The sequence below is a fragment of the Mesoplodon bidens genome (genome assembly GCF_964165515.1).
Source record: "Mesoplodon bidens genome assembly, chromosome: 7".
In the NCBI taxonomy this organism is placed as follows: domain Eukaryota; kingdom Metazoa; phylum Chordata; class Mammalia; order Artiodactyla; family Ziphiidae; genus Mesoplodon; species Mesoplodon bidens.
Window position 1 is genome coordinate 64,215,394 of NC_138164.1, and position 12,557 is coordinate 64,227,950.

General features: G+C 36.5%; 1 protein-coding gene across 1 annotated transcript in view; it reads left to right on the forward strand.

The window, feature by feature from the left end:
• AAMDC (adipogenesis associated Mth938 domain containing) overlaps window positions 1–12,557 on the forward strand; it is a 33,126-nt gene that overhangs the window by 746 nt on the left and 19,823 nt on the right. Inside the window, exon 2 of the mRNA XM_081241117.1 lies at window positions 7,527–7,676. Within this exon, the coding sequence (XP_081097243.1) occupies window positions 7,545–7,676 (132 nt within the window). The 5' untranslated portion in view covers window positions 7,527–7,544. The remainder of the gene's footprint in view (window positions 1–7,526; window positions 7,677–12,557) is intronic.

Genomic DNA, 12,557 nt, shown 5'->3' on the forward strand with positions numbered 1-12,557 from the left:
TCTCCCACAAAGAATTTCAGAAAAACCATCAGTAATGCAAAGTAGAATGTGCAGCTTGGGATACAATGTGCATTTTGGTTAAGAGCCTGAGCTTTGGAGTTCAGCAAGACTTGATTCCTAACGGAACCGCCTCAGGACATTGCGGAAGATTTTTTATTTCTTTGAACCTCTGTAAAGTCGGGGTGATAATACTACCCACAACATAGGATTTTACTAGATAATTCACAGTAAATTGATTAGCACAATGCCCTGGCACACTGTAAGTACTTTAAAAATATTAGTTGCTACTATTGAAGAAAATTCCTAAAATTTAGATTGAGTTCAGCTATTTGTAGTTGATAGTTTACTACTTTAAGCCAAAAATTTCAGTGCGCATTTAAAATTTATATAGTATCTACTTACTAAAAAGAATTTCAAAGTATAATATAAACCATTCAAAATAGGACCATTTATAATTAAAGGAAAATAAAGAAATATATAGGCAAGTAATTATATTGGGAACAGAGAAAATGATTACCACAATTAAAAATTGAATTTTGTTCTGCATTTCTAGGTAAAAAAGGGAAAAACTGTAATGTTCTATATCAGACTTATTATCTAAAGAAAGAAAGAATGCTCGTTTATCAAGAGAAAAAAATTCTATAAGAGGACTTTATTACCTAGAATACTGATTCTTAATCTCAAATAATATACAAACCCTTTTTGGGACTTCCCCAGCAGTCCAATGGTTAAGACTCTGCCTTCCAGTGCAGGAGGTTGAGGGTTCGATCCCTGGTCGGGGAACTAAGATCCCACATACCAGTGGGGTGCAGCCAAAAACTTAAAAAAAAAAATTACAAACCCTTTTTATTAATTTATTTATTTTAAAATTTTATTTATTTATTTTTGGCTGTGTTGGGTCTTTGTCGCTGTGCGCGGGCTTTCTCTAGTTGTGGTGAGCAGCAGCTACTCTTCGTTGCAGTGCGATTGTGGTGGCTTCTCTTTGCTGTGGAGCATGAGCTCTAGGCATGTGGGCTTCAGTAGTTGTGGCACGCAGGCTCAGTAGTTGTGGCTCACGGGCTCTGGAGCACAGGCTCAGTAGCTGTGGTGCTGGGGCTTAGTTGCTCCACTGCATGTGGGATCTTCCCAGACCAGGGCTCCAACCTGTGTCCCGTACTTTGGCAGGCGGACTCTTAACCACTGCACCACCAGGGAAGTCCCTACAAACCCTTTTTAAAGGAAAAAAATGTTCTTTTAAAATGTACAAATACTGGGAGGGGGAGGAATTGGGAGATTGGGATTGACACGTATACACTATAGATACTATGTATAAAATAGATTACTAACGAGAACATACTGTATAGCACAGGAATTGTACTTAATGCACTGTGGTGACCTAAATGGAAAGGAAATCCAAAAAAGAGGGGATATATGTATATGTATAGCTGATTCATTTTGCTGTACAGTAGAAACTAACACAACATTGTAAAGCAACTATATGCCAATAAAAATTAATTTTATAAAAAAGAAAAATAAAATTTACAAATACTCTTGAAAATTCCAGTTTAAGAAATACTGATGTAATTAAAGTCTATACAATGTGACTGTACTTCATGCCATTGAACTACACACTTAAAAATGGTTAAAATGTTAAGATTTATGTTATGTATATTGTGCCACAATAGAAAAGTTTAAAAAGTGCTCGTTTCGGCAGCACATATACTAAAACTGGAATGATACAGAGAAGATTAGCATGGCCCCTGCGCAAGGATGACATGCAAATTCGTGAAGCGTTCCATATTTTTATGGGGATATATGTGTATGTATAGCTGATTCACTTTGTTATAAAGCAGAAACTAACACACTATTGTAAAGCAATTATACTCCAATAAAGATGTTTTAAAAAAAAAGTTAAAAAAAAAAGAAAGAAAAGTCTCACTTTAGGAAAATGTGATGAATTATCATAGCAAAAGAGAAGTCTTAATTTAATGTGTAGTAAAATATTTTAAACAACACTGAAATGAAACAGAACTAAACTAAAACATACATTGCACAACACAGGGAATATAGCCAATATTTTACAATATAATGGATGCAAATATAGTATAACCTTTAAAAATTGTGTTTTAAAAGTGTGAATCACTGTGTTGTACACCTGAAACTTATATATTATTTTTCATCAACTATCCCTCAATTAAAAAAAAAAAAAACTAAACTGAAATATATTGGTAGAACTCTCAAACTCCCAAGTATATATCTCTATACCTGGGGCCCCAAAGACCCCAGTTTAAGAAAAATTTGACCCAGAACTTATCAGTTTTGCAAAGATACAAAAATCTTCATAAGATCATAACTTAATTGACCTTAAATGAAAGGCAGGTACACAATATTAAATAAAATCATATCTTTGTGAATGAATTTTGATGGAAAAAAAAACCTTCAAACCAAAAGAAAGATTTAGTTATATCATTTTCTGAACACTACCCCCCTGCCTCTTTCCTTTCTCTCTCTTCGCTTTCAGTTTTTCCAGCACCTCACCTGCTCTCCCATGGGATTGTAAATAATAACTTTCTAAAAAAAAGCTTTATAATTTTTTTCTTTTCTCAGTGCTGACACTGTTACTCAAAGCGGGGACTGATAAATAGGATTAGAGTTTCTGCTTTTCTAATCAAGATTGGCATTAGAACAAAGTCCTTGGGCACCAAAAGTTATATCCACCCAAAAGATGAGAGATGTTGTACTACAAAGCAAGGTTTAGGTCATACCTTCACTAAGTCTATTCTTGGAAAAAAAATAAATGATAAGCACCGTCTCTTCTTGCCTTGGGCTGAGAGAATTTATGGGTTACAAGAATTTAATCCCAATTTACGTAGTTAAATAATTGCATTATATATATCAGACTAAAAGGTAAAGATAGAAAAAAAAGTAGCTTTAAAAAAAACTAATTGATTTATTGCTACTGCCATAAAGAAGCCTTTAAATAAGCATTAAATTACCTACACTCAGTCTTTATTTATGAATAAGAAATTTCTTAAGATAGTTCAAATTTCACATTCTTTTAGGAGAAAAGACAAAATAGTTTTGCATTCAGAATCAATGACTAGTTTATTCAAAATACCAAAAAGAAACAAACAAAATGCTCATCAGAAGAAGAATGGGTAAATAAATTGTGATATAGTCTTTCAACAGACTACTACTCAGACTGATACACACTTGATATATATTACAACATGGGTGAATCTCAAAAGCATTTTGAGTGAAAGAAGAAAGACACAAAAGAGCAGGTACTGTAAAATTCCATCAATATGAAGGTCTAGCTAATATATGGGAATAGAAATCAAAAGCTTCTTTTGAGCTTGGAAGGGGATTGACTAGAAAGGTGCACAAGGGAAATTTCGAGATACATTCTGTTTCATGACTGGCAAGTTTATACATTCGTGAAAACTCTTGAACTCTAAAAGATATTTCTGCATTTAATTGAATGTAATTATGCTTTGATTTTAAAATTTAATGGCTTAGCCTTCAATTTTGTCAAATTACATTGCTAACAGTCTGCCTTATAATGGAATAATTTATACATATTTCTGTCTCCCCAACATATTATCTTTGCATTTGTCACACAATTTTTTTTACAGATATTGTAAGCCTGGCAAATGTATATTGAAGTGAACTGGATTCAATTGTGGAGCCAGTTTGGGAATTCCTAATTAGTAATGAGCAAATTTACTTAGGTTTGTTTAAAACTCACTTTTACAAGAAATACTTCTAGAAGTATATGGATATGTTATATGTAGTGAAAAAGCTGTTAAATGTCAACAGAAGTAGGACTCTACGGTCTTCAAAATAGTTTCATAGGAAAATATATGAAAATAAAAAGAAGTAATATAAACAAGATTTAATCCAGCCATTTTCTGGTTCTTTCTCTTAATGATAACTGAATTCTCTGTTGCAATAGAATTGTATTCATTGAAGAAACACTTTTAGAAGTGTCTTACCATCTTTTTTCTTAAGAGTTATGCATCAGTCTATTCTTATTTCTTAAGAGCATGGCTGAAACCAATTTCTCTGATGAAATAATTATTTTTACTGAAAGAAAAATTATGTTGGCTTTTTTGTAGAAATGTGTAAGTTCGTCCTAATATTAATATGGAAGTGCAAGGAACCCAGGATATCCTAAACGGTTTTTTAAGTGATGAACAAAGTTGAAGGTCTCACACTTCCTGGTTTCAAAAGTGACTACAAAGCTACAGTAATCAAGACTGTGTAGTACTGCCATAGGATAGCTACTATGGACCGAACTGTGCCTCCCCAAAATTCATATGTTGAAGTCCTAATCCTCAATGGGACTATATTAGGAAATAGAGCCTTTAAGGAGGTAACTAAAGTTAAATGAGGCCGTGAGGATTGGGGCTCTAATCCCATGGGACTGGTATCCTTATAAGAAAAGGAAAAGACATCAAGAGTGCTCATGAACAGAGAAGAGGCCATGTGGGGACAAAGCAAGAAAGAATCCATCTGCATGCCAGGAAGAGAGGTCTCACCAGAAACCAGCCCTGCTGGCACTTTGATCTTGGACTTCCAGTCTCCAGACTATGAGAAAATAAATTTCTGTTGTTTAAGCTACCCAGTCTTTGTTATTTTACTATGGAAACTCTAGCAGACTAGTACAGAAGTCTTTCTCAACCCTCATAACAGTTCATTACAATTTCCTTATACCACTTTTCAAAAGTTACCTTGTAATTTTAAAAGTCACCTTTAAAAAATTGTTAGTTATTTGCATATGTCTTCTCTCCTCTAGTGTAATATTAACTTCTCCACAAGAATCATGTTTTATAAATTTGTGTCTTCCTCCCATAGCACCAAAGATAGTGTGTATATGTTCTTTGTTATATTACACATTTTAAAAATGGGTTAGTAGTTATTAATATTAGGGAGAAATATCACTTTGTTATTGTCTTTATTTGGAGATTAAATACAGTTTAAGGACATGTATATAGGTACCATATTAACAAGGGGTGGACTGTGATGGTTAATTTTATGTGTCAGCTTGGCTGGGCTATAGCACTCAGTTATCCAATCAAACAATAATCTAGGTGCTGCTATGAAGGTGTTTTGTGGACCTAGTTTACATCTACCATTAGTTGACTTTTAAATAAAGAAGATTATTCTCAGTACTCTTGGAAGGCCTCATTCAATTAGTTGAAAGGCCGCAAAAGGAAAAGTGAGGTTTCCTTGAGGAAGAAGAAATAACACATCAATACTGAAATGACGACTCTTGCCTGAGAGCAGCCTGCCAGCCTACCCTGCACATTTTGCACTAGCCAATCCCCACAATTGCATGAGCCACTTCTGTGAAATAAATCTGTTAATATATATAGTCTACTGGTGCTGTTTCTCTGGAGAAACCTGAATCAAGCACCTTTTAGTTATTGTACTTATCAATGCTAGAATTCCCATTTGATTCTTTTCTGAAATGTCTATCTCTTTATTGAGATTCTATATTCATTGAGTCATTGTCATAATTTTTACACTGAAGTATAGTTTTCTTTAAATATTTATTTATTTATTTTTGGCTACGTCGGGTCTTAGTTGCAGCACACAGCCTCTGTAGTTGTGGCATGCAGGCTCTGTAGTTGCAGCACACAGGCTTCGTTGCCCTGCGGCATGCGGGATCTTAGTTCCCTGACCAGGGATGGAACCCGCGTCCCCTGCACTGGGGGGCGGATTCTTAACAACTGGACCACCAGGGAAGTCCCTGAGGTATAGTTGATTTACAACATTGTATTAGTTTTAGGTATACAGCATAGTGATTCAGTAGTTTTACAAATTATACTCCACTAAAAGTTACAAGATAATGGCTATAATTTCCTGTGCTATACAATATATCCTTGTTGCGTATCTATTTTATACAGAGCATTTTGTATCTCTTAATCCCCTCCCCCTAACTTGCCCATCCCCTGTTTCATCATAATTTTGATTCTTTATGAATAGTTTCCTTTAGTTCTTTGAACATATTTAGAGTAGCTTCTTTGAAGTCTTTGCTAAATCAAATATATGGGAGTGCTCAGATACTGTTTCAGTTGATGAGTGTGAGTCACATTTTTTTGTTTCTTTGCATGTCTTGTAATTTTTTATTGAAAACTGGGTATTTTGGATAATGTATTATAGAGTCTGGATTTGGATTTTCCCCCTACATTGTTGTTCTTAGTTTATTTGTTTCTGTTTAGTCACTTGCCGAAACTAAATCTGTGGATTCTGTCTCCCATGCAATGTGTGGCCACTGAAATCTGTATTAAGGACTTTTTTTTTCTTTCTCTTTTTTTTTTTTTCCGTCTGTGCCACATGGCTTGCGGGAACTCCCCAACCAGGGATTGAACCCTGGTCCCAGAAGTGAAAGTGCCAAGTCCTAATCACTGGACCGTAAGGGAGTTCCCCTTGTTTTCACTTTTAAGCTTGGCTTCCTAGGGGGGTCTCCTCTGTGCCTATATATCTTAGTGTACAGCCAAAGATTGTGTTCAAACACCTCAAGCCAGTAAGACTTACCCTCTCTACTGATGGATCAGTGTGTGTGCTGGGGAGTACATTCAATGTTCAGATGTTTTCACTTCTTCCCTGGCTCTTACATTCTTCTGAGCCCACTCACCTCTTCACTTTGCATGTTTTATAGGCTCCATTGGCCCAGAACATTTCCATGACTTAGGCCTATTCCTGTCTTTGATACATATGCTCACAGCCTTTGCTCCACTCTGGATAGAGAGCTTATCAAGCACCTCTTGGGAATTCCTTTTAAATCCCTGTCTACTCTGACAATCCATTGCTTGTTCCAAACAGGCTTACAATATTAAGGAAGCAGAGCCACCTGCCATCCATATTTACTTGCCACTGAAATCACCAGGTTAACTGAAAATGCTCTAAATCAAGTGAGCCTCCTCTGCCTTAGCAGCAAGACTGTTGGTTTTCATGCCCTGCCCCAATCAAGTTGAACCTCTGTGCCAACAGAACTGTTGTAGGGGCATGGGAGTAATCCCAGGCAAGAACAACAAAACATCTTACTGTTCTTATCTGAAATTCAGTGGTTTTCATGAATAAGCGTTTTTCAGTTTGCAGTATGTCTTTAATATTATTTCCAGAGTGCCAACTTGCTATTTTGACAGTTTTGTCCAGCTTTATACCTGCTTTTAGGGAAAGGATTTGTCAACTTCCTCACTCCATCATGCTGAAGTAAATCTTCACCTTTAATTTTATCTCTCAAAAATATCCTGAGAATTCCCTCCAGAGTCTGAGAAGTAATTGTAGTATCTAGTTTCCATGGTTGGATGATTCAGGATCCCAAGAAAAACATTTCACTTTTTAGACCTCTGGAGAAGAAGTGACAACCACATAAATGAGAAAGATGCTTCTTAACTCATAGAGGACCAGGGCTTACTATATTTTGTATACAGCATTATATTTTGAAATACATTCTGTTTATAGTATAGCTCCTGTATTTTGGAGCTGCTTCAACCTTACTTTAAAACTGATTTAGTATATTTTTCTTTCAATTTCAGAGTTCAATTAAGTTCCTTATGTCTTCCCCTGAAATTGCTTCCCTCTCATGGGGGCAAATGAAAGTACAAGGCTCTACTAAAATCTATAAGGACTGCAAAGTGTGGCCAGGGGGAAGTCGGGCTTGGGATTGGAGAGAAACAGGAACTGAGGTAAGCTATTAGTGTATGGTTGACACTGCATAAGGTTTACCAAGTGATTTTCAAACTCCTAAGCCATAATGACAAAGTTCCAAGTAAAAAGTAACTATTTCTTTCATTCTCTCTCTCTCGATATAATACACATACCATTAAACTCACCATTAGAGTTTTAAAGTATGCAATTCAATGGACTTTTTGTCATAACCTTGTACAATAGCTACCACTACTAACTCCAGAATATATTTATCACCCCAAAGGAAACCCCATAACCATTAGCAGTCACTACCCATTCTTCCCTCCCTCCACCTTCTGGCAACTACTACATTCTGTTGCTATAGATGTGCCTATTCTAGATGTTTCATATAAACAAAATCATTCAGTTCTCTTAAGCACATACCTAGGATTGGAAATTCTGGGTCATATGGTAACTCTATGATTCACCTTTTGAGGAACTGCCAGACTGTTTTCCAAAGTAACTGCACCATTTTACATTATAGATGTTAGAAATGTATGATGGATCCAATTTTTCTAAATCCTTCCTCATCAACTCTTATTTGTTTTGCTTTGTTTTTATTATACCATCCTAGTTGATGTGAAATGTTATCTCATTGTGATTTGAAATTTCATTTCCCTTAAATTGGAGCTCCTCAAGTATTCTCAGTGTGCCATGCCCAAAATAGAGTCTCCATTCCATGAGTGGAGGTTGAATAAAAGAAGGGAACCCCCTACCTCTCCACCACACTCACTTGGGACTAAGCTTCAACAATAGATAGCTGCAGGCAGTATGAGAAACATTGATGTCCTGATTCTCCCAGGAAGAAAGCCTTACAGCTGGTAGCTGAGAGAAGAAATAGCACTATGTTCTTGGCTGCAGCAAGAGTGGAGTCTCACCTCACTGAACTAGGAGGAGGGAGGCAGGCAGCAGTCTTTCTTGAAATATCACAGATTTTCACCTTTCCTACCAAATATTTATATTTTTTCTTGAGTACGTATTTCTTAATTTGCTGTTTCCTCTTTGGACCTTTTCCAGAGTCTTTGAATGATTGGGGTTAAAAATAATTTTTTTTAGGTTATGTTTGTTGGTTTGTTGGTTTTAATAATTTACACTTAGGTGCGAGTAATGGAGCTCTTCATCCAGTAGTGATGGAAGTTGATCCTTCCATTCTGAAGGATAGTTTTGCTGGATATACAATTTGTGATTGACAGTCTTTTTCTTTCAATACTTTGAAAATGTCATCCCACTTTTTTTGGCATTACTGGTTACTAATGAGAAATCAAATGTTATTAAGATTTCTTTGGATTTGACAAGCCACTTCTCTCTTGCTGCTTTCAAAATTCTTTGTATTTAACTTTTGACCGTTTGACTATGATACATCTACATGTGGATCTCTTTGAGTTTATCCTACCTGGAATGTATTGAGCTTCATAGATGTGTAGATTGTTGTTCATCATCAAATTTGGGATGTTTTCACCCATTATTTCTTCAAATATTCTTTCTGCCCCTTCTATCTCTTCTCTTCTGTGAAAACTGTTAGGGAGTATGTTGTGTGCTTTTTGGGGTTTTTTTTTTTGTAGGGGTTTCCAGTGTCCCACAGGTCTCTTGAGGCTCTGTTCATTGTTTTCATTCATTTTTCTATCCTTTTTCTCAGATTGGATCATCTCAATTTACCTATCTTTCAGTTTTGCTGATTCTTACCTGCCATTGTACCCCTTTAGTGAACTTTTCATTTCAATATTGTACTTTTCAGCTCCAGAATGTCCTTTAAAAAATAATTTCTATCTTTTTATTGTTATTCTCTATTTGGTTAGATACTGTTCTCACACTTTCCTTTAGTTCTTTAGATATGGTTTCCTGAAACAATGACAGAAGTTTCCCTATATGCCTGAAATCAATAGGTGTTCCACTTTATGGTAAGGGGCTCTGTATGCAATTTGGGGTATGCAGTCAACACTTAGCCAGACAGTTTAAAACTCTGCTTGCTCCTTGCTTATGCAGACTCTCAAGGGTACCCAGAATTGTGATCTTAGGGCCTTTTCATGTCATTCCTGAGCATGTGCACAATCCTGGACATGTGTATGGCCTTTTCAATACCAAGGTTCATACCTGAGCTTTTCAAAGCCCCCATTAACAACTCATTTCTTATTTTTTTCATTTTAGTTTATTGGAACCTCTCATTTGCCCTGTTGTCTACTGCCTCAGGCAGCTGCACTGTTAAACAATTGTCTATGACTGTTTTTGACAAGCTTCTCTGGGAAAAAAGATGGTTTGCACTGGCAAGCTCCAAGTCAGATCAAATAAAGACAGCCTATGAGTGGGGCCTTCCAAGGAACCACCAGACAGGTCAAATAATGACAGTTCTCTGGGAATGGACATTTGAAGGAGCTTTAATACATTAGGTGATTGCAAAGCTGGTGGTTTTCACTGTGATTCCAGGTTGTTGCTTTCCAAGGTGACCATAGAAGTGGGGATGGGATAGTGGGGTGTGTTAAAGTCCCCCACTGTTATTGTGTTACTGTCAATTTCTCCTTTTACGTTTGTTAACATTTGCTTTACATATTGAGGTGTTCCTATGTATTTACCATTGTTATATCTTCTTCTTCGATTGATCCTTTGATCATTATGTATATGTCCTTCTTTATCTCTTGTAACAATCTTCATTTTAAAGTCTACTTTCTCTGATAAAAATATTGCTACTCTGGCTTTGTTTTGATTTCCATTTGCATGGAATATCTTCTGCTGTCCCCTTGCTTTCAGTCTGTATGTGTCTCTAGATCTGAAATGAGTCTCTCGTAGGCAGCATATATACAGGTCCTGTTTTATATCTATTCAGCCAGTGTATATCTTTTGGTTTGAGCATTTAGTTTGTTTACATATAAGGTAATTATCAATAGGTATGTTACTATTGCCATTTTGTTCATTGTTTTGGATTTGTTTATGAGGTCTTTTTTCCCCTTTCTTCTTTTGTTCTCTTCTCTTGTGATTGGATGACTATCTTTTTTTTTATTAATTAATTAATTTATTTATTTTTGGCTGTGTTGGGTCTTCGTTGCTGCACACAGGCTTTCTCTAGTTGTGGTGAGCGGGTGCTGCTCTTCGTTACAGTGCACAGGCTTCTCACTGTGGTGGCTTCTCTTGTGGAACACGGGCTCTAGACACACAGGCTTCAGTAGTTGTGGCACGTGGGCTCAGTAGTTGTGGCTCACAGGCTCTAGAGCGCAGGCTTGGTAGTTGTGGCGCATGGGCTTTGTTGCTCTGTGGCATGTGGGATCTTCCCGGACCAGGGCTTGAACCCGTGTCCCCTGCATTGGCAGGTGGATTCTTAACCACTGCACCACCAGGGAAGTCCTTGATGACTATCTTTAGTGTTATGTTTGGATTCCTTTTTCTTTTTTGTGCATATATTAGAGATTTTTGTTTACAGTGAGGCTTTTGTGTAGCAGTCTGTATACATATATGCTTAAGTTGCTGATCTCTTAATGTCCAATGCATTTTAGATAACCTGCATTTGTACTCTCTTCCCCTCACAATTACTTTTTTTTTTTTTTTTTTTTGGCCATGCCACACAGCATGTGGGATCTTAGTTCGCTGACTAGGGATCAAACCCACACCCCCAGCAGTGTAAGCACAGAGTCTTAACCACTGGACCACCAGGGAAGCCCCACAATTACTTTTTTTGATATTATATTTTACATCTAATTGTTTTGTGTATCCCTTAACCACTTATTGTGGTTACAAATAATTTCACTACTTTTGTCATTTAACCTCCCTACTAGCTATATGGTTGGATGATTTCCTACCTTTATTGTATGTTTGCCTTTACCAGTGAGCTTTTCCATTTCGTAATTTTCTTGTTCCTAGTTGTGGCCTTTTCTTTTCTGCCTAGAGAAGTTCCTTTAGCATTTGTCATAAAGCTGGTTTGGTGGTGCTGAATTCTTTTAGCTTTTGCTTGTCTGTAAAGCTTTTGATTTCTCAGTCAAATCTGAACAAGAGCCTTGTTGGGTAGAGTATTATTTGATTGTAGATTTTTCCTCTTTCATCACTTTTAAGTGTATTGTGCCACTCCCTTCTGGCCTGCAGAGTTTCTGCTGAAAAATCAGCTGATAGCCTATGGGAGTTCCTTTGTATGTTATTTGTTGCTTTTTCCTTGTTGTTTTTAATATTCTATCTTTAATTTTTGTCATTTTGATTACAACATATCTTAGTGTGTTCCTCTGTGGGTTAATCCTGTATGGGACTCTGCACTTCCTAGACTGGTGACTATTTCCTTTCTCAGGTTAGGGAAGGTTTCAGCTACTATCTCTTCAAATGTTTTTTCAGGCCCTTTCTTCTTCTGGGATCCCTATAATGCGAATATTAGTGGATTTGATGTTGTCCCAGAGGTCTCTCAAACTGTCCTCGTTTCTTTTTTTTTTTTTTCTTCTTTCTGTTTAGCAGTGGTGATTTCCACTACTCTGTATTCCAGCTCACTGATCCATTCATCTGCTTCATTTAGCCTATTATTGATTCCTTCTAGTGTGTTTTTCATTTCAGTTATTATATTTGTCAGTTCTGTTTGGTTGTTCTTTATATTTTCTAATTCCTTGTTAAAAACTTCTAATTTCTCACTCTGTGCATCCATTCTCCTCCAGAGTTCTTTGATCACCTTTATGATCATTACTCTGAACTCTTTCGTGGGTAGATTGCTTATCTCCATGTCACTTAGTTCTTCCTCTGGGGTTTTATCTTGTTCCTTCATCTAAAACATATTCCTCTGTCTCCTCATCTTTTCTAAATTGCTATTTGTATTTTTATGTATGTGGTAGGTTAGTTATGTTTCTCCACCTTGGAAAAGTAGTCCTCCGTAGGAGACATCCTATGTGTCCCAGGATTACACTCCCCTCTCGTCACCCAAG